Source organism: Patella vulgata, chromosome 1, assembly GCF_932274485.2.
Source record: "Patella vulgata chromosome 1, xgPatVulg1.2, whole genome shotgun sequence".
Classification (NCBI taxonomy): domain Eukaryota; kingdom Metazoa; phylum Mollusca; class Gastropoda; family Patellidae; genus Patella; species Patella vulgata.
In genome coordinates, this window is record NC_065879.2 from 47,955,642 (window position 1) to 47,974,650 (window position 19,009).

The 19,009-nt window shown below is 36.5% G+C and overlaps 1 protein-coding gene across 13 annotated transcripts in view; it reads left to right on the forward strand.

Annotated features, from left to right (window-relative positions):
- The window catches only part of LOC126808063 (general transcription factor IIF subunit 2), a 39,290-nt gene that overhangs the window by 8,388 nt on the left and 11,893 nt on the right, over positions 1 to 19,009 (forward strand). For 7 of the 13 annotated variants that reach the window (XM_050533041.2, XM_050533040.2, XM_050533043.2 and 4 more), the window contains exons 2-8: positions 172 to 256; positions 837 to 916; positions 4,186 to 4,322; positions 5,390 to 5,425; positions 5,820 to 5,901; positions 8,709 to 8,802; positions 9,924 to 10,067. In XM_050533041.2, the coding sequence (XP_050388998.1) occupies positions 182 to 256; positions 837 to 916; positions 4,186 to 4,322; positions 5,390 to 5,425; positions 5,820 to 5,901; positions 8,709 to 8,802; positions 9,924 to 10,067 (648 nt within the window). In that variant the 5' untranslated portion in view covers positions 172 to 181. Of the gene's footprint in view, positions 1 to 135; positions 257 to 836; positions 917 to 4,185; positions 4,323 to 5,389; positions 5,426 to 5,819; positions 5,902 to 8,708; positions 8,803 to 9,923; positions 10,068 to 11,316; positions 13,616 to 19,009 lie in introns of those variants that run through there. The other 6 variants (XM_050533037.2, XM_050533035.2, XM_050533039.2 and 3 more) reach the window with 2 other exon arrangements.

A 19,009-nucleotide genomic window follows, 5' to 3' on the forward strand; every position in this document is an offset into this window, starting at 1 on the left:
TTGCTTATGGTTGTTTGATGGGTTTGGAATCCCTTGCAAATTAAATTATTGTAACATTTAAATCTCTAAAGGTAATATTTGCAGTAAACGAAGACTAAATGTACAAGGTACATTGTATACAATTTTTGTTTGCAGACATATTAATTATTTTTTTTGAATTATAACTACAAGTATTGGAGATATGAATCTAGAGAAAGCTCATGATGTCAGAGAAGTAGATACAGCTGCTGCTGGACGTGGTGTATGGCTTGTTAAAGTAAGTACATCATTATGAAGTAATCATTTTACCTTTCCAGCTTTTTATCCAAAACTGCTAATGTGATTTCGCTTAGTTCTGGCACGATATATTGTTGCATTGATGTATCACGATTCACCATCTCAAGATTCACGTATTGAATCGCGGGATGCTGAATTGATTTTTTACGATTCTTTTTTATGTTTTTTTGTCACTTCAGTAACTAACCTGTCACTCTTAATTATCCATGTCGCACACTATCCATAGGTACACAAACATCCTTAAATCTGTTTGGTCCGTATTTTGATCTGTTGGCCACAAGTAGACAAACAAACTTTTCAAGCCCTGAAAAGTAATTGCAGTTAGTAACTTCAATAAAATATCAATTATTCATTCATACTGTTGTTTTCTTGGTAAATATTGACCTGGTTATGAATCGCGATACAAATCGTATTGTAGCACCCGAATCGCAATACGTATTTTATTGTAACTGCGGTTGTCACAATACCCAGCACTAATCTTAATTCAATTTTATGTGTGTGGGGGGGGGGGGGGAACTGTGGCATATTTGTTATAATAACGTATTTTTCTTCTGTTTCAGGTACCTAAATATCTGTCAGAAATATGGAGGGAATCAACTCCAAACTCTGATGTTGGAAAACTCAAAATTACTAGATCTAAGTATGAAAAAAAATGTGAACCATAGCCACTATAATATACTATTCAAAAAAAGTAGGGGATATTTGATTTTTAAGTGTTATTAAAGTCACCTAATGAAACTGACGAAGAAAGAAATGACAAAATGAAATGAAGTTCACATTCATCGATTTATTCCAAATGATCGTTAGACTAAGTAAGGCACAGACTGGCCATTATAAGGGTAAAATGATACCCGGGGTCAAACAGCAAAGTTACCACAGCATCACAACCAAGTCAGTAACGGGTAAATCCTCCTCTGTTTGCCAAACAAGCATTGATCCGACGTGGCATACTCCTAATGAGACGTCTAAGGTCATTTTGGTCCAGATTGTCCCATTCCTGTTGCAACGCAGCAGCAAGTTCTTGGACATTGGCAGGACGTTGTTGACGTTGACGTAACCTCTGTCCAAGCATGTCCCAGACATGCTCGATGGGGGAGAGGTCGGGACTCAGTGCTGGCCAAGGTAATGTGGTGATGTTCTGTTGTTGGAGGTAACCTGTAACGATCCTGGCCCTGTGACATCTTGCGTTGTCATCCTGGAAGATGAAACGGCGGCCATGACGTCGTGCGAACGGCACAACATGGACTGCCAAGATGTTGTCCCGGTAGTACTGGCCTGTAACACGCCCTGCAACAACATGTAAAGCCGTTCTTCCAGCAACAGTGATGCCTCCGCACACCATAACAGAACCACCCCCAAATCGATCATGTCTGATGACGTTAACGTCTTGGAAGCGCTCGTTTCGACGACGCCACACCCTCCTACGTCTGTCCAAAAAATCAACAGTGAACCTTGACTCATCTGAAAACATCACATTGCTCCAGCGTCGATTATCCCAGTGTTGACGATCCCTACACCAACGACGTCTTGCCTGAATGTGATGATCTCTCAAACAAGGGATCACGGGAGGACGTCGGGCGCAAAGGTGACCCCTATGCAGTCGATTCCGAATCGTCTGGCCACTCACTCTCACACCAGTGTCTGTTTGAAGACGAGCGCTGATCTGATTTGCTGTGATGACACGATTTCTCAAGGCCAAGGTACGGATAAATCGATCCTGGGCTTGAGTTGTCGCCCTTGGTCGACCTGAGCGTGGTCTGTCCTGTACAGATTGTGTATCACGGTATCTGGACCATAGCCTGCTTATGACAGACTGAGAAACATTCATCGTCCGCGCCACAACCGCCTGTGTTGTGCCGATCTGTAGCATGCCAAGGGCACGTAACCTTTCATTTTGGGTAAGCCGACGCATATCAAAATTTGTTTTCTGGTCACTAAAACAATTAAACTGATGTTTCCACCCTGGAATTCAATGCCACAATGACTGTAACATTCAAAGTTAGAGTCGTGCAAATCTTGGGTTGGACCCCCATGATGATCCCAAGCATCACCTGCATTCCATGCGGTAGCTATTGGTGCGTTTGGGCGTCACATGTAACTGGAAATGTTTCTTCTGTTAGGTTCTATAATGACTTTTTTCGTAGTCATTTGCATATTTTAGTGTTATGCCCCCAAAATCAAATATCCCCTACTTTTTTTGAATAGTATAGTTAATCATCTCTGGACAGGAACACATCTAGTCATTTCTGTGGGACAAAAAAACTAAGTTCTGTGTACATGTTGGTATGCCCCTGGGTGTGGGGGTGGGGGGGTAAACGTCCACCCGACACAAACTAGGTTATTTCGGGACTAACACATGGTTCAATTTTATTTCAATAATTTGCTTGCGCATAGGTGTCTTTAGATTGGACAGGTGACCCTACTCCTTGCCACATACAACCGGAGAATCGAAACCACGCCAGTTGATTCAATGGCAGACCTTATGATACAGCGCGCACGTGCTAACCATTTGGGAAAAGTTTCCTTCATAGTGGGGGGTTGGATGGCTGAATGGTTAGCGTGCGCGCTGTATCATAAAGTCTGTCATTGAGTTGACTGGCGTGGTTTCGAATCCCTTGTTGTACGTGACAAGGAGTAGGGTCGCCTGTCCAACCTCGTGGGTTTTCCCCGGGTCCTCCGGTTTCCTCCCACTGCTAAAGACCCCTATGCGCAAGCGAATTATTGAAATAAAATTAAACCATATGTTAGTCCCGGAATGACCTAGTTTGTGTTGAGTGGACGTTAAACCCCATTTTGCTCTCTCTCTCTCTCTTTTCCTTTATAGTACACTAGTTTATGCCCGTGTTCATTAACCCTGTTGTTGGTGCAGAACATTAGGATGTTAAACCCCATTTCATGTAGATGTTCCTTAGGATTAGGTAAATGTCTCCAGTTATTGAAATAAAATTGAACCATATGTTAGTCCAAAACTGACCTAGTTTGTGTCGAGTGGACGTTAAACATCCATTTCTCTCTGTTTCTCTCTGTTTGTTGAAATCCTGTGTGGATACCGCCGTTGGTTGGACAGCCAAAGTCCAAGGTTAAGGGGGGGCAAAGGCATAAGCTTCAACTAGTTGTTTAGAGGGGGGGGGGGTTGCCTCCCCAAGATATTTTTGAAAAACAGGCTGTCGGAAATCACTAGTTTATCCGACCACAGAGGAAAGTGTCAAACGAACGGAGTGAGTGAATCAAAGTGAATGAATATTTTTATCACAATATTTTGAGAAATAGACTGCTAGAAATGCAGTCTGGCAGTATTTCCGACACTGTCGTCGAGATAATAGAGCTCACCAGATACTGTTCGTCGCCAAATCACCAGCTTATCCGAACAGAGAGGGAGGTGTCAAACAAACAGAGTGAGTGTATGTTCTTGCTGCGTTGAACCTATACCCCAAAACTTTGAGGATTGTAAAAAGCACTTCTCAAATGGTTCACATATTAATGTTTATAGTATGTGTACAGCAGGATGGGCTTGGTAAGAAATCACTCAGACTCTACAATGTGTGATTTAATCACCGGAGAAGGTATTGATTACCAAAACATATTACAAATATTTTTTTTCATTTTCGAAAATTATTGGGGGCTGGATACAGAGGGCGAACCAGATTTATCGAGGGGAGGGGGGGCCTTGGTGCCGCCACTGTGTGGATAGTAGATGTTTATTTGGTGAAAAGCTAAGCAGAGATAAACAATTTGATTGGTCAAGACCTTGGAACATGATAACTGAGTGTGGATCGTGAAACTTTGTGTATAGTTTCATTACATCAATACCTTGACTAACTTAGATAATCAGCATTTTCTGTTCTGATTTTGGAACACAATAACATCTTTCTGTTGGCTGGTATCTTATATGTGCATATATTAATTCAGATTACCCGGTCAGAAGCCAGAAGTAATATTTACAGCTAAGGATACTGGCAACGATATACCAAAAGATCATAAGTTTGTTTTAACTGGAGTGGGAACACAGAATCTAGTTGTTTTCTCAAAGACACCTATATTTGGAGGTAATGTTTAAAGCGGAAATTGCAAATTTTTAAGTTATATTTTTAAAATTTATTAAAATAAAGCCTGAAAATAGATGGTATCCATAAACAGTCCTACCTTGTTAAAGAATAATCCTATTAATCCTATAATTCACTTTTACTAGCTGAGAAATTGGCAAAAATATCATTTTCCTTCTCAATTTCAAACGTTTGAAAAAAGCTACTCCATGGTGGAGAATAGAAAACAAGGGAGGTAATTGTGTTATTATTTCCTGTGTAAATGAGTTTTAAGTGTGAGAATGACACCTATGATCGTCTAATTGTGAGTTGACAACCTATTGAGCAAAAGACATAGAAATAATTACGTTTTGACTTTCTTAGAAAATTTGCAATTTCCGCTTTAAATGTTGTACAATAAAGCATATAGAAATATTATAGCTACGGTATGGCTGGGAGACCTCAAGGAAGTAAATATGAAAAAAAAGAGAGTCTTGCCTATCACAAGAAAATGAAACCATTGACTCATGTGTGATAATGGTTTTAATGATGTTAAACTGTATTAAGTTACAATCAGTCTAGAGATGCTTTTACATTGTGCTTTACTGTAAATGCATTATGCATGTATTGGCATTCATATTTTATGTATTGTCAAGTTTGTTAATATATGGTCACGGTTAGGTTGCACATGTGAACTGGTTCAAAAAATTACTTACCATTTTCATATCATATCTGACCTTCAAACCCAAAAATAGTAGCTACAACTTTCACTAAAGACCATATAAATATTTCATATAGCACTTGTCATTTGTTGAAATCTTTAAAGCTTTAAATTTCTGATCCAAGTTTTGTATAACTTATTAGCACTTGCTGACAAGCATGACATAGCCTTGACTGATTGACAAATTAACTGTCTTACATTATTTATTAACCTGGTCACTCTACAAAATAAGTCTCAAAAGGTAACAAAACGGCTTGATGGGATGAAATAATATTAAAACAGACAGGATAGTAAAATTGTTTATATTATTACTGGAGCCCTGTGGGATCGTTTAACATTCATTTCTCTTTAAGCTTAATTTATTTTACAGAAAATTCTACAACTGGTACCAAGGAGTTGGTCTCAGGTAAACGTTCACACTTTATTGTCCCTCGATGAACAAGATATTGAATCTCATTAGTTATACCTTTTGCTAATTAGAAAATTTGCGGTTTACTATTTGTTGTGTGCAAAATTTTGACAAAAAAATTTGAATTAGTTATCGGTGTAATGTTTTTAGAAAGTTTAAGCATCTTGCATGTGAACACAGTGAAAATTATTCACATCTGAGCACTTGTCTATTGTCATTCACCACCAGTAAGCTTATGGGTACATGTAGTAGCTCTATAGATTCAAACTGTCATTATTTTTGTCCCCTGCCTATTGCAGAAAGAAGAGGACTGTTGTCAAACCCTTTGAAGTCTATTTGGATATTACCTACTGGATTCATTATCCGCTGTACTCTTATCTTCATTTTTTAGAGAAAATTGCTGTTGATGGAAAAGTTATACAAAGGGCAGAATGCCGACCTATAGCAGATGAAAAATACAAGAAATTAAAACGGTACGTTTCATTTTACAACAGCATTAGAATTACAGGTATAGCAAATTTAAACATTGACCTAAAAGTTTACCTTTCTACTTTAGATTGACTTGGTTCATACTGTTCGATCCCTGCATTGGCCGAGAAAGTTCATCCAGATTTTCTGGTGTGGTTTCCCCCTTGTCAGTGATGCAGGACAGAGGGTCTGACAAGGACAGCAGTCTAGTTGTTAGAATGGGACGAAAGACCGAGGCCCTGTGTACACATTGGTGTGCACGTAAAATATCCCTTGACAGTTGGAATTCGATATAAGAGTAGGCTGTAGTGTTGCTGTCCGGGCAAAATTTACCTCATAGCACACTGTATGGCGTATGCCCATCTTCATTAGCCCAGTTCGGAGCAGAACAGTAGGACGTTAAACCTCATTTCATTTCATTGGTTCATACTGTCATAAGGAGGAATCCTATTGAAATTTAGAAGGTTTTGATGTATGTATTTGTTTTTATACGCCCACATTTTCATGTGGACGTATTATGCCGTCGCCCCTGTCTGTCCGTCAACAATTGTTTGTGGACTCTCTACAGGTCACAATTCTTATCCGATTTTGACGAAACTTGAAATATAGGTTTATCCCCAAAAGATCTCGGCTGCTTTCGATATTGGCATGTATTGGATCGAAAATTCATGAATTATGGCCCCTGATTGTATGAAAAATCACGTTTTTAGCTTGTGGACCCTATAGAGGTCACAATTTTTATCCGATTTTGTTGAAACTTGAAATGTAAGTTTATAACCCAAAGATCTCGGTTCCTTTTGATATTTGCACATATCGGACTGTAACTTCCTGAATTATGGCCCCTGATTGTACGAAAATACGCGTTTTTATCTTGTGGACCCTATAGAGGTCATAATTTTTATCCGATTTAAAAAACCGTATAATTATATCACCGTTAAACCCTAAGGACGGCTGAGTTCGAATTTTGTGAAAATCGGCCCAAAATTGACAGACAAAATGGCCGCCGTTTGTCCTCAAATAGCGTAAAAATATGGTATATCAAGGTTGTGGACCCTATAGAGGTCACAATTTTAATCTGATTTTGTTGAAACTTGAAATGTATGTTTATAACCCAAAGATCTTGGTTCCTTTCGATATTCGCGCATATCGGACCCTAACTTCCTGAATTATGGCCCCTGATTGTATGAAAAATCACGTTTTTAGATTGTGGACCCTATAGAGGTCATAATTTTTATCCGATTTAAAAAACCGTATTGTTATATCACTGTTACACCCTAAGCACGGCTGAGTTCGAATTTCGTGAACATTGGCCAAAAACTGACAGATAAAATGGCCGCCCTTCGTTCTCAAATAGCGTAAAAATATGGTATATCAAGGTTTTAAACCCTATGGAGGTCACAATTTTTATCCGATTTTGTTGAAACTTGAAATGTAAGTTTATAACACAAAGATCTCGGTTCCTTTCGATATTTGCGCATATCGAATTGTAATTTCCTGAATTATGGCCCTTGATTGTAGGAAAAATCACTTTCTTCTTAGCTTGTTCTCTATCCATCTCTCGAAAATGTGGGCGTATCCTGCCTGGCAGCCGCTGGTTAATGAATATCTATCTATCTGAAAATTTCCATTCATATTTAAAAGATCTACCTTTTCAGAATGCGCTTAAACAAAAGTGGATAATCGAGACTATGTTTTTTATTGTACCGACTTTAGTAATGATGATCGAGGCTAGGCCTAAAATTCAAAAGCTAATATCTCGGTTCAGAGTGGAGCAATTTGACTGAACTTTCCAGCATATTCTATTCACCTATCTAATTTTAACTATTATAGTGAGAACTGCCAGTTCTTTATCTAATCTCCCACAATGCCCCTTTAAGATTTTTCTCTTTCGAAATTTTTCTCTGTCGCGAACTTTTGCTGTAAACTACATGCAGACCTATTGTAGAAGTTAAAATCTCTTCAAGGATGTAATAATATTAGATGGACGAGAGCTGATGTCAGTATCATCTGTAGACTTAGAGCAATTTGGTGACATACTAAAATAATCTGACATTCTTCTATCGAACGTTGACGAAGGCTGTTCAAGTTTTCGCTTACGACCCATGGCATGTGATTTGATGATAACCTAAAGAATATAAACGCAATTATAAACTGTAACAACAAACCTAGTTCATTTATTAACGATACGGGCAACAGGGGTAAGAAAAAGATAAAACAGAAGTCATAATTCAATAATCCCAAATAAATCGAACGAGTATTATTCATAGTGTCTGTCATTTTGAATATATAGAAACCGTCAAAAAAGCCACCGATTTGTATTTGAAGACAAATAATTAAATTTGTTGTCTCTTAATTAGTTTATTACTACTCTTACTGTTAATACTAATCAACACTAATCCGAGATTGATCTCTATTATTGGCACCTAATTGATTGATAACTGACTCAGCCAAGTGCAAGAGACTGTAACGTGTATGTACGGCGTGGAAATCAAAGCTTTGTGGCAAGAAAAATTTATCGCCACAGCTAAAAAAGAATCGCCATACAGGAAAAAGTTATTGCCAAAAATTTCGCCACATTGAATATTTTATCGCCAAAATTATATTTTTATCGCAATTGGCGGCAATGGCGATCGACAGAGTGAGCGCTGTTGGCAATGCTTATTGATTTGTCGTGGGAGAATTTTCTGTTGTTGGACATGTAGAGAATGGGACAAGCCCTGTCTATGTTACATGATTATGATAAGTCTATAATTCCTTTTATATTTTTAGATTTCATTTAGTACAAGTCTCTAATTCTTCTTTTCACTTTTAGATTTCATTTAGAACAAGGTAATAAGCCCAAGAGAGAAATAAAACAGTTAGATCGTATTGTACAAGTTTATAAACCTAAAGATTACGTCTCCAGTGTAAGTAAATTTAACATTATACATTTCTACACTTTCAGTAATTCATTCCATGGTGCGGATGCGTATAAATCAGAAATTCACCTTTACAACAAATATAATAATGTAAAAAACCTACATGTATTTGGATCGTAGAAGGGGTAATAAACATGCCTCTTTGTATTTAGTTTGGTGAACAGAATTTACACTTGCTGGTTAATTCCTCTTGCAATAAGAGATTATCTCCCTTTTATATTTCAAATTTTAAAGGACAATATTGGTGTCAGTCATTATAAAATATGTGATAGAGCTTGTTAAATACATCCCAAATATAATTTGAACACAGAGATCATTGTTACAGTGGATGTGTAATAAGCATGTGAAGAAACGGAAGTGACGTCAAACATGACAAACACGAGTTGTCCTTCTATATAACTGGCTGAAATAACGAGCGATAACAGACAAACAATCGAATTTCATTTCACTGATAATTCAGTTGAAGATGAAAAGTTGTTATATGAGACGATGAGAGGATATCTGACAATTCAAAAAAAGAATTGGCTGTCAGTAGATAAAAGATAACGAAAAAATTAGAAAAAGTCCGTGCATTACCATGTTTTTATTAAAAACAGAATGAATAAAAACCGGGGAATGCACTGGATTTTTCTATTTTTCTTGTGTCCCTAATCTAGTGACAGCCAATTCTATTTTTGAATTGTGAGATACCCTCTCACCGTCCCATATAATAACTTTTCAACTTCAACGGAATTATCAGTGAAATGAAATTTGATCGTTTGTCTGTTATCGCTCGTTACTTCAGCCAGTTATATAGAAGGACAACTCGTGTTTGTCATGTTTGGCGTCACTTCCCGTTTCTTCACGTGCTTGTTACACATCTCCCGTAGCAATGATCTCTGTGTTAAAATTATATTTGGAATGCATTTAACCAGTTCTATCACATATGTAATAATGACTGACACCAATATTGTCCTTTAAAAAAGGTGGGCATCATGATCCCATGTGGTGTGGAATGTATTTGTAAAATTATTAGAAGTCAAAACAAGTGACTGGTCCTAGACTTAAATTGTAAGTAAATGTCAATTTTTTTATGACTTTCAAGTTAATGATACTTTGCACAATTTTAGTTCGAAGAAAATAGAAAGAAAAAATCTGACTCAAAGAGATCAAGAGCTGATAAAGATAAAGTTATGGATATGCTGTTTTCTGCGTTTGAGAAACACCAATATTACAATGTACAAGATTTAGTCAGAATAACCAATCAACCTATAGTAAGTAATAGATTTATAGACCATTTATTGTTCCTCATGTTTCGAATAACACAGGAGAAAAGAAAAGGGTCTTGTCTGTCAGTCAGTCACACAATAACTCTGCTTCAGGGTGATGTAGAATGTTCAAACTTGGTGTAGATGTTCATTAGGTGAATGAGTGCTTGTAGACTCTGTCAGAGTTATGGCCCTTGATCAATTTGAAGGGGATACTCAATTGAACGTTCCGTAATAGAATTATGTTAATCCTCAAAATAGTGACAATGGAGTGGAAAGGGGGATTTCGGGCTACAACTATACGTTGTCTGCATAAGAAACTGTCTCAACCAACCATGTAACTGAAATATATTCGTTGTGTTTAATTACATCACGATTCTACTCACACCACCTGCATTGTCGGGACTGACAGAAGTGTGACAGGACTGAATTCTGCAGGGGGGTTGGATGGCTGAATGGTTAGCGTGCGCGCGCTGTATCATAAAGTCTGTCATTGAGTCGACTGGTGTGGTTTCCAATCCCCGGTTGTACGTGGCAAGGAGTAGGGTCGCCTGTCCAACCTCGTGGGTTTTCTCCGGGTCCTCCGGTTTCCTCCCACTGCTAAAGACCCCTACGCGCTAGCGAATTATGTAAATAAAATTAAACCATATGTTAGTCCCGAAATGACCTAGTTTGTGTCGAGTGGACGTTAAACCCCATTTCTCTCTCTCTCTTTCTGAATTCTGCATCACTCGACTGCAATTCTGTCAATTTTGGACGTTCTAGACTGACAATCGAGCATCCCCGAAATGTTTCCAGAAAGCTCTAGAGGCTAAAGTTATCATTACTTTCAGAGTAATGATTGATTTGAAATTCATAAACCGTTATTATGTTTATGAGATAAAACAAAATTTGTTTTTTCAATGGTTTTCATTAAATCAAATAACTATTGTTATCATCTGATTACAGGTAATTGTTTTCTATAATAAATGTTAGCACTAGTTAGAAGGAGAAGCCAATAAAATTTTAGTTATTTCTGATAATTATTTCATGGGCTGTTACACTTGATCAGTTTTTAGTGTCTTTTAAATGTCCCCCTTAATTACCTACATGTACAAAAGAATAAATATGTGAAAATCTTTGCTGACTGCTCAGATGACATAGCTGATGTAGGCAGATGTTTCATTGGTTGGCAACCTCTCTTAGTGTGTATGCCTTCCACTCTGAAATTGTATTATTGTAAAAAAAAAAAAAAAAAAATTCTTCTTTCTTTCAGCCTTATGTAAAGGAAATATTGAAAGAAATTTGTACATACAACATGCGAGCTCCACACAAAAATATGTGGGAATTAAAACCTGAATATAGACATTATAAACAGACCTGATTTAAAACGAACTTTAAAAGTGAAGTGTCAGCAATATCTTAGGCTTTAGTTCTAATCTAAAATATTATGAAAAATCACAAATTCCTTATAAGGGGTTTATGAGAAATATTATATTTTCTTCCCTTATGAACATGTAACTTTAGAGAGTGTTTAATAGGGACACAACCGAATCTGACCTACCTTATCTATATTCAAGATGTTTCAAGTTAGAATGTTTGTATTTGCCATCTTGTGATTTCAGAGTTATACATTATATTTATAATATAGTGCAGGCTTGGACCTTGGATTTCAAATTTGACCGGATAGAAAATAAAGAGAAGACATTTGTTTCTATCAAACATGAATGTCAACTCGTTGCTTGTATGCTTAAAATTGGGATATCCATTAATTAATTATTCAGTGAATAATGTTGGATATATATGTTAATGGTGATTATCAGTAGATTATATTTACTATCTTTTAAAAAATAGGTAAACATAAAAAGACTGTTTTACTCATACTTAACAGTAATACTGTTCTATATTATTTTTATACGCCCACATTTTCATGTGGATGTATATCGTCATCGCCCCTGTCCGTCCGTCCACAATTGTTTGTGGACACTCTATAGGTCACAATTTTTATCTGATTTCAACGAAACTTGAAATATAGGTTTATCTCCCTAAGATCTTGGTTCCTTTCGATATTGGCAATGTACGAAAAATCACATTTTTAGCTTGTAGACCCGATAGAGGTCAAAATTTTTTATCTGATTTTGTTGAAATTTGAAATGTAAGTTTATAACCCAAAGAAGTTGGTTCCTGATTGTATGAAAAATGACGTTTATTAACTTGTGGACACTATGGAAGTCACAATTATATTCCGATTTAAAAAAAACGTTTGAATATATCACCATTACACCTTAATGACGATTGAGTTCGAATTTCGTGAAAATCGGACCAAAGCTTCCGGACAAAAATGGCCGTCCCTCGAACGCAAACAGTGTAAAAATATGATATATCAAGGTTGTGGACCCTCTAGAGCTCACTTTTGATCCGATTTTCATGAAACTTGAAATACATGTTTATAACCCAAAGATCTTGGTTCCTTTCGATATTTGCGCATATCGGATCGTAAGTTTCTGAATTATGGCCCTTGACTGTACGAAAGATCACGTTTTTAGCTTGTGGTCCCTCTAGAGGTCACAATTATTATCTGATTTAAAAAAAAACGTGTGAATATATCACCGTTACACCGTAATGATGGTCGAGTTTGAATTTCATGAAAATCGGACCAAAACTGACGGACAAAATGGCCACCTCTCGTATAACGCAAATGGTGTAAATATGTGGTATATCAAGGTTGTAGACCCTCTAGAGGCCACAATTTTTTCCGATTTTGATGCAACCATAAATTTATGCTTATATCACAAAGGTCTTGGTTCCTTTCGATATTCGCGCGTATCGGATTGTAACTTCCTGAATTATGGCCCTTGATCGTATGAAAAATTGCATTTTAAGCTTGTGGTCCCTCTAGAGTTACCAATTTTTATCCAATTTAAAAAAAACGTTTGAATGCATCACCGTTACACACTAATGATGGTTAAGTTCTAATTTCTTGAAAGTCGGACCAAAACTGACGGACAAAATGGCCGCCCCTTGTACGCTAATAGTGTAAAAAATATGGTATATCAAGGTTGTGGACTCGCAAGACGTCACAATTTTCACCCGATTTTGATGAAACTTGAAATGCATGTTTATAACCCGAAGATCCTGGTTCCTTTCGATATTTTTGCATATCGGATTGTAACTTCCTGAATTATGACCCCCGATTGTACGAAAAATCACGTTTCTAGCTTGTGGTCCCTCAAGAGGTCACAATTATTATCTGATTTTAAACAAAACGTTTGAATATGTCACCGTTACACCCTTGTCGACCGCTCGGACGATTTAGCTGCGTATGTTTTGTTTTCCTGGCAACCTATCTTTGTTTAGCTTGTTCTCTATCCATCTCTTGAAAAATATGGGCTTATCCTGCCTGGCATCCGCTGTTTAAAAGTCAGGCAATCAGAAGAGGTATCAAAATTGTCATTTTACATATCTTTTGTTTTTAAAATGTTAATCGTAATCCATGTTTGGTGAATTGAACCAGCAGAGACCATTGTGAACATTTCTTGTAAATTTGTTTTATTTTATTAAAATAAGAAAAAATGTGTACAAGCCTATAATATTTTTTATGTATGGTTATCATGTATTGTAGCCCAAAATGGAAATTTCTTGGATTCTGATTGGTCGAAAAGCGGCGTCGAATGAGTATAACAGTCCTCTAAATTGCCTGGGCTACTCATTGCGAATGAATATTTTCTGGGTGCTAGGCCTAGACTCTGTTTGAAGTGGCCAAAAATTCTACACCTTAAAACTTTATTCTAGGAAATCTTCATGAATTTTTTCTTGTATGTCATCAACAATGAAATTCAACCAGTGGCTTATTGAAACACACACCTGAAACACACAAAAAAAACAAAGTTAGTGAGTGTATTTGAAAGATAATAAGTAAATTTAATTTCAAGGCTGGTCTGACAATAATAGTTGCTATGGTCATTCTATCATAATCAGACTGGTCAAAATCGAAGATTTTCAACAAGTGAATAAAAATACTATGGACCGTAATATATTTTTTAAAATATACAAGTCGTGCTGATACTGATATGAATAGGACAGAGACCAATTTTCATACACAGGCCAGGGTTTTTTGTGAAGAAAAAAAATCACATTCACAGCGTCGAAATGACAACGTAAACAAGCATAGCAACCACATGCGTACGCTACGCAGCATATATCTAATCTACACGGTCACACAGTCACCTGGACATTTATCTAACGATATGCAATTTATTTCGAACCTAGCCACTGCTGGAGTTCAAAATCATTTAAAAAGTAGGAAGTGTCTATAAAATGAACCAATCAGAGCACGACTGCCGACAAACTAGACACTGCCAATGTAAAAAGTACATAAAATACACTTAAGATTCCTGTTTGGACACAGATCACCAAATATTCCTACGCCGTCACCCACGAAACAAGGGCCAAAGCTATTTTTAGTCTTCCTCTCCCTTTTCCTTTTTCCCCCTTTTGCATGGCGATTTTTGTTGACTTTTTGGTGTAGAATCGAGGAAAAGGGTTTGAAAATACATTTTCTGCCAGGTTTTGGTGAATATTCATAATTTTGATGCGGAAGGATACAAGAGTTGAGAGGTTGGTTACGTTGAAATGTAGGGCCTGAAATTGCATGTTTACTTGTCTCTACTTCCAGCTTGTGTATCTCAAGTTTTTCTTGAAGAACCTCATACGTGCTTTTGGGCAAGTGGTTGCCACATGTTGCTCCATCTGTGGTAGAAAGCGTTTTACCCAACGAAAATTTGGGAAAAAGTTAGAGCCGGTCTAAGATACGAGAATTAACATTGGAGTCAATGGGGAAATCTTTAGTGATCTGTGTCCTGTCTGTGTGTGATAAGGCTGTCACTGATATGCCTTAGTTTTGAAAATATGAAGATTAAATTCTCAGAAAATATGAATAAAATAGTTTGACTACAGAAAAACTAAAAAAAGTTAATTAAAAAAAAAAAAAATCAAAGTTTTGAAGAAAAATTGTGATTTTACTGCAAATTTCTCAATTTTCAATTTTTATTGAATTTTTAACAGTAAGTAAAATATTCTAATGCCCAATGTTGGCTTATTCAGTCTCAGAAAGCACAGATAAAGTGAACAGTATTGAAATTTCACCAAATTTTGTCTAAAGATCAGGAATATTCACAAAAAATCTTGAGATTCCCCCCCATTTCGATGTAGAAATTAATATTTTCATGACTACTAAAATGAGTCAAAATGTCTAAAAATGCCCATATTTTCTTTGCTAATATAACTTAGATGGGATCTACATGTTTGTCAGGTTTAGAAATAGCTCCAGCTTTCCTACAGAAAATTGAAAATTGGTAACACTGAGTTAATAATGTACAGCAGATGGGTTTGTACAAAATGTTCAAAACAGGGGTTGGCTCAATTTTGCCACTATTTTACGCAGAATAAGCATTTTTTTCTTCTTTGAAACATTAAATTCTTGCATTTCCTTCATGTAGGAAGCAATATCCCAGCCTTTCTAGACATTTTTTACTCCATCATTCTGTTTAGAGAGGCAATAAATGCCCCCCCCCCCACCCTTTTCTATTAATGTGTTTTGAGGGATTTAAATGCACCGGTGTTGACATGTAAATGATCTTAATTGGAATTTGTGGTTGAATTACAGCTAAGAATGTTATTTTTCACCCAAAAATATTTTTTTTGTGCATTTCAAGGATTTCTAACCCTTATTTGTTCAGAGTCAAACGTAGAACCCTGAGGCATTTCAGGCCAATGAGACCAGACCCAGATATAAAACTGGTGTAGATGTGTAAATGTCAGTTTAATGTTCAATATTTTCTTATCAAAATCCAGCATTTGTGGTGTTTGCTGCATTTATGTTGCCTATAAAACAATAAAATGTTAATTTTTCTCCTTTTCAGGCCTCTTTTTATGTTGTCAACTCTGTCATGACTACTTTTTTGACTTCTTTTTTTCAGGAAATTAATGTAAAGTTCCAGACATCTTGCTTCAGCACAAGGATTGCAATACAAATTTGTAATATGCCTCTGAGGTTTGAAATGTTGGAAACATTGAAATATTCCCAAATTTGTGAAAATTGTGTATTCTGTGACCCTTCTGTTAGAGAGGGGTGATCATAGACCAAATATGGCATTTTTTTCATTCATCAAGGCCTATTTTTAACCATAATTCATATTTATTGCACCTATTTTAGTTTATATGTGCATATGTTAGCCAGGGATGGTAAAACATAGCTGTTAGACAGATTCCTTTGGTAATGTAAGTTCTGCAACCATAGATTAGATTAATTCAATCAGTGGCATGTTCAGGGGGTAGGCATACATGTTTCAGTATAGATCTCTAATATTACAATCATTGCAACTGGTTTGCATTTTTTCTGTTTGCATATTGTCCACAGATTCTAAAAATATATTTCTTGTCCGTCCGGATATTTAAAAAAGTGGAAAATTATTGGTATTTTGAGAGATGCTACATGTAAATTTTGTACATTTTTCATCACATGGCAGTAAAAAATTATATTTTTGAAAAAAATTCCAAATTATGAGTGTTTTCTATGTAGTTTCTTTGTTACTTGTCTAATTTTTTCACAGAACTCAGATACTGCCTTTAATAAGAAAGATTTTTAAATTTTAGCACAAAAGGCCTATGGACCTGAGATGCACCAGTGTACATAAAGCAACATGTGTACTTAAAGGGCCATCATTTTTACAGTTATTCTTTGATTTTGATTTTCTTTCACCGGCATGTTGCCAGAACACATGGGAAGGAAATAAAAAGGGCCTTTTGGTGATACCTGAAGTTTCACCCCTATATAAGACACAGATCACCAAATATTCCTACGCCGTCACCCACGAAACAAGGGCCAAAGCTATTTTTAGTCTTCCTCTTCCTTTTCCTTTTTCCCCCTTTTGCATGGCGATTTTTGTTGACTTTTTGGTGTAGAATCGAGGAAAGGGGTTTGAAAATACATTTTCTGCCAGGTTTTGGTGAATATTCATAATTTTGATGCGGAAGGATACAAGAGTTGAGAGGTTGGTTAGGTTGAAATGTAGGGCCTGAAATTGCATGTTTACTTGTCTCTACTTCCAGCTTGTGTATCTCAAGTTTTTCATGAAGAACCTCATACGTGCTTTTGGGCAAGTGGTTGCCACATGTTGCTCCATCTGTGGTAGAAACCGTTCTACCCAACAAAAATTTGGGAAAAAGTTAGAGCCGGTCTAAGATACGAGAATTAACATTGGAGTCAATGGGGAAATCTTTAGTGATCTGTGTCCGTTTCGATCTTTAAAATTATCGCAGAGTGACCTCCCTTCCCAAACAGACACAATTAACCAGTTGCTTAGTGAATCAAATAGAATGGAAATGAGTGTTTATCTTATTAGTCACGGATATTTTTTATTACGTCAAAATTGTTTTCCTTGGTATTTACGTCATTAAAACCAAAAAACGACCGTGAACTATTCCAAGAAAATTTTTAAATATTTTGGGCTACATTATCAATAAACACCTCCTATTTAGAATTTATCAAACTGTTATTGTCCATGATACCGCTTAAATTTTTCATTAGAGGCGCTCGATCACTACGCGATCTCGGCCGCTAATGATTTAAGCAGTATCAAATGGGCAATAACAGTCCTCTAAATTCTAAATTACTTTATTAAATTTACTTGTGTAGATGCTGAGATCTTTTCCAAAATGGGGCTCATAGTTAATTTGTTGGATATATCAATATTTTGTGAAACATTTAACGTAACAGTCCAACATTTCAGATATATTCACAGTGGCATGCAGGAAAAGGGGATAGAGGGGGTGATGGCCCCGGGCATTAATGTGGGGGTGGGGGTTTATTTCATCTGTTTTTACATATTTAAACTGTCTTCCTTTCTCACATTCTCAGTATTAGGCCATATACATGGGCCTTTGGGGCATACAATCAAGGCGTTTGCCCCGGTGATCACTTAACATCTGCAAACCACTATGTATTCCCATTAATCAAGTGAGTAAAAAGTATGCAAATTAAAGACCAAAATTGCATGTTTATAAGTAATTAATCAAAACTTTATTTTCATCTCACCAGTTTGTACATTAATAATACAATATAATAATTTGCATCTTTAAACATTAAGCTACATGTTAAACAACATAGCCTACTTTTAGAAGAAAATGTCTCTAAATCACACTGTCCCATGGCTCAAATAAATAAAAAAAAGACCAGACGTTAATAGACTTTTGCATCCGACCAGATAACAATGTTATTAAAGAAAAAAAAAATACTTTATCCTAACGATTTTCAACATGTTAATATAAGAATCCTATACTCCTCGTCAAATTTATTGGGTTATTTGTAGGATTAAAGCGCTAATAGAGAAGGATAGTGGGAATCTTTTTAATCCATACATGGGAAAAAGCAAAAACATGACCAGGCTTTTCACTACTTTAAGAGAAGCATAGGGTAGGGTGACCCGTGCACCCAAAATTTTCCGTACAGAAAGTTGGTCTCGACACGGCGAATGTACACGCTTATCGGTTATTACAGCAGCTTTAGAAATTACGTTCGTTTGAAATACTTGCGTTGGGCAAGAACATGATACTAGCACTAGTTTCATTTTACTTTTACAAGGTTCTTAAAACAATTGTTGAGTTGTCCAAGGTGCAATTTCTAAATTCAATTTCTTGTTCCAGCTTTCTGCTATGTTTCGTAAAAAAGCAGTCTTGATTATCCCGGCCTGTCAATCAAACGAAGAATTAGACTGGACAACCTGCTCTAAATGACGTCAGGCTGGTTCCTACATCACTGCGCTATTCTGACTTCAATATATAGAGACAGGCAATGACCACACGGCAAACCTCGGCAGATTCCGGTACCCTACATCTAACCTTGGATGTATGATAGTAATTGATATGTACCTACACCCATACATTTGCGATGCGGCTACCGGTTTACTTTA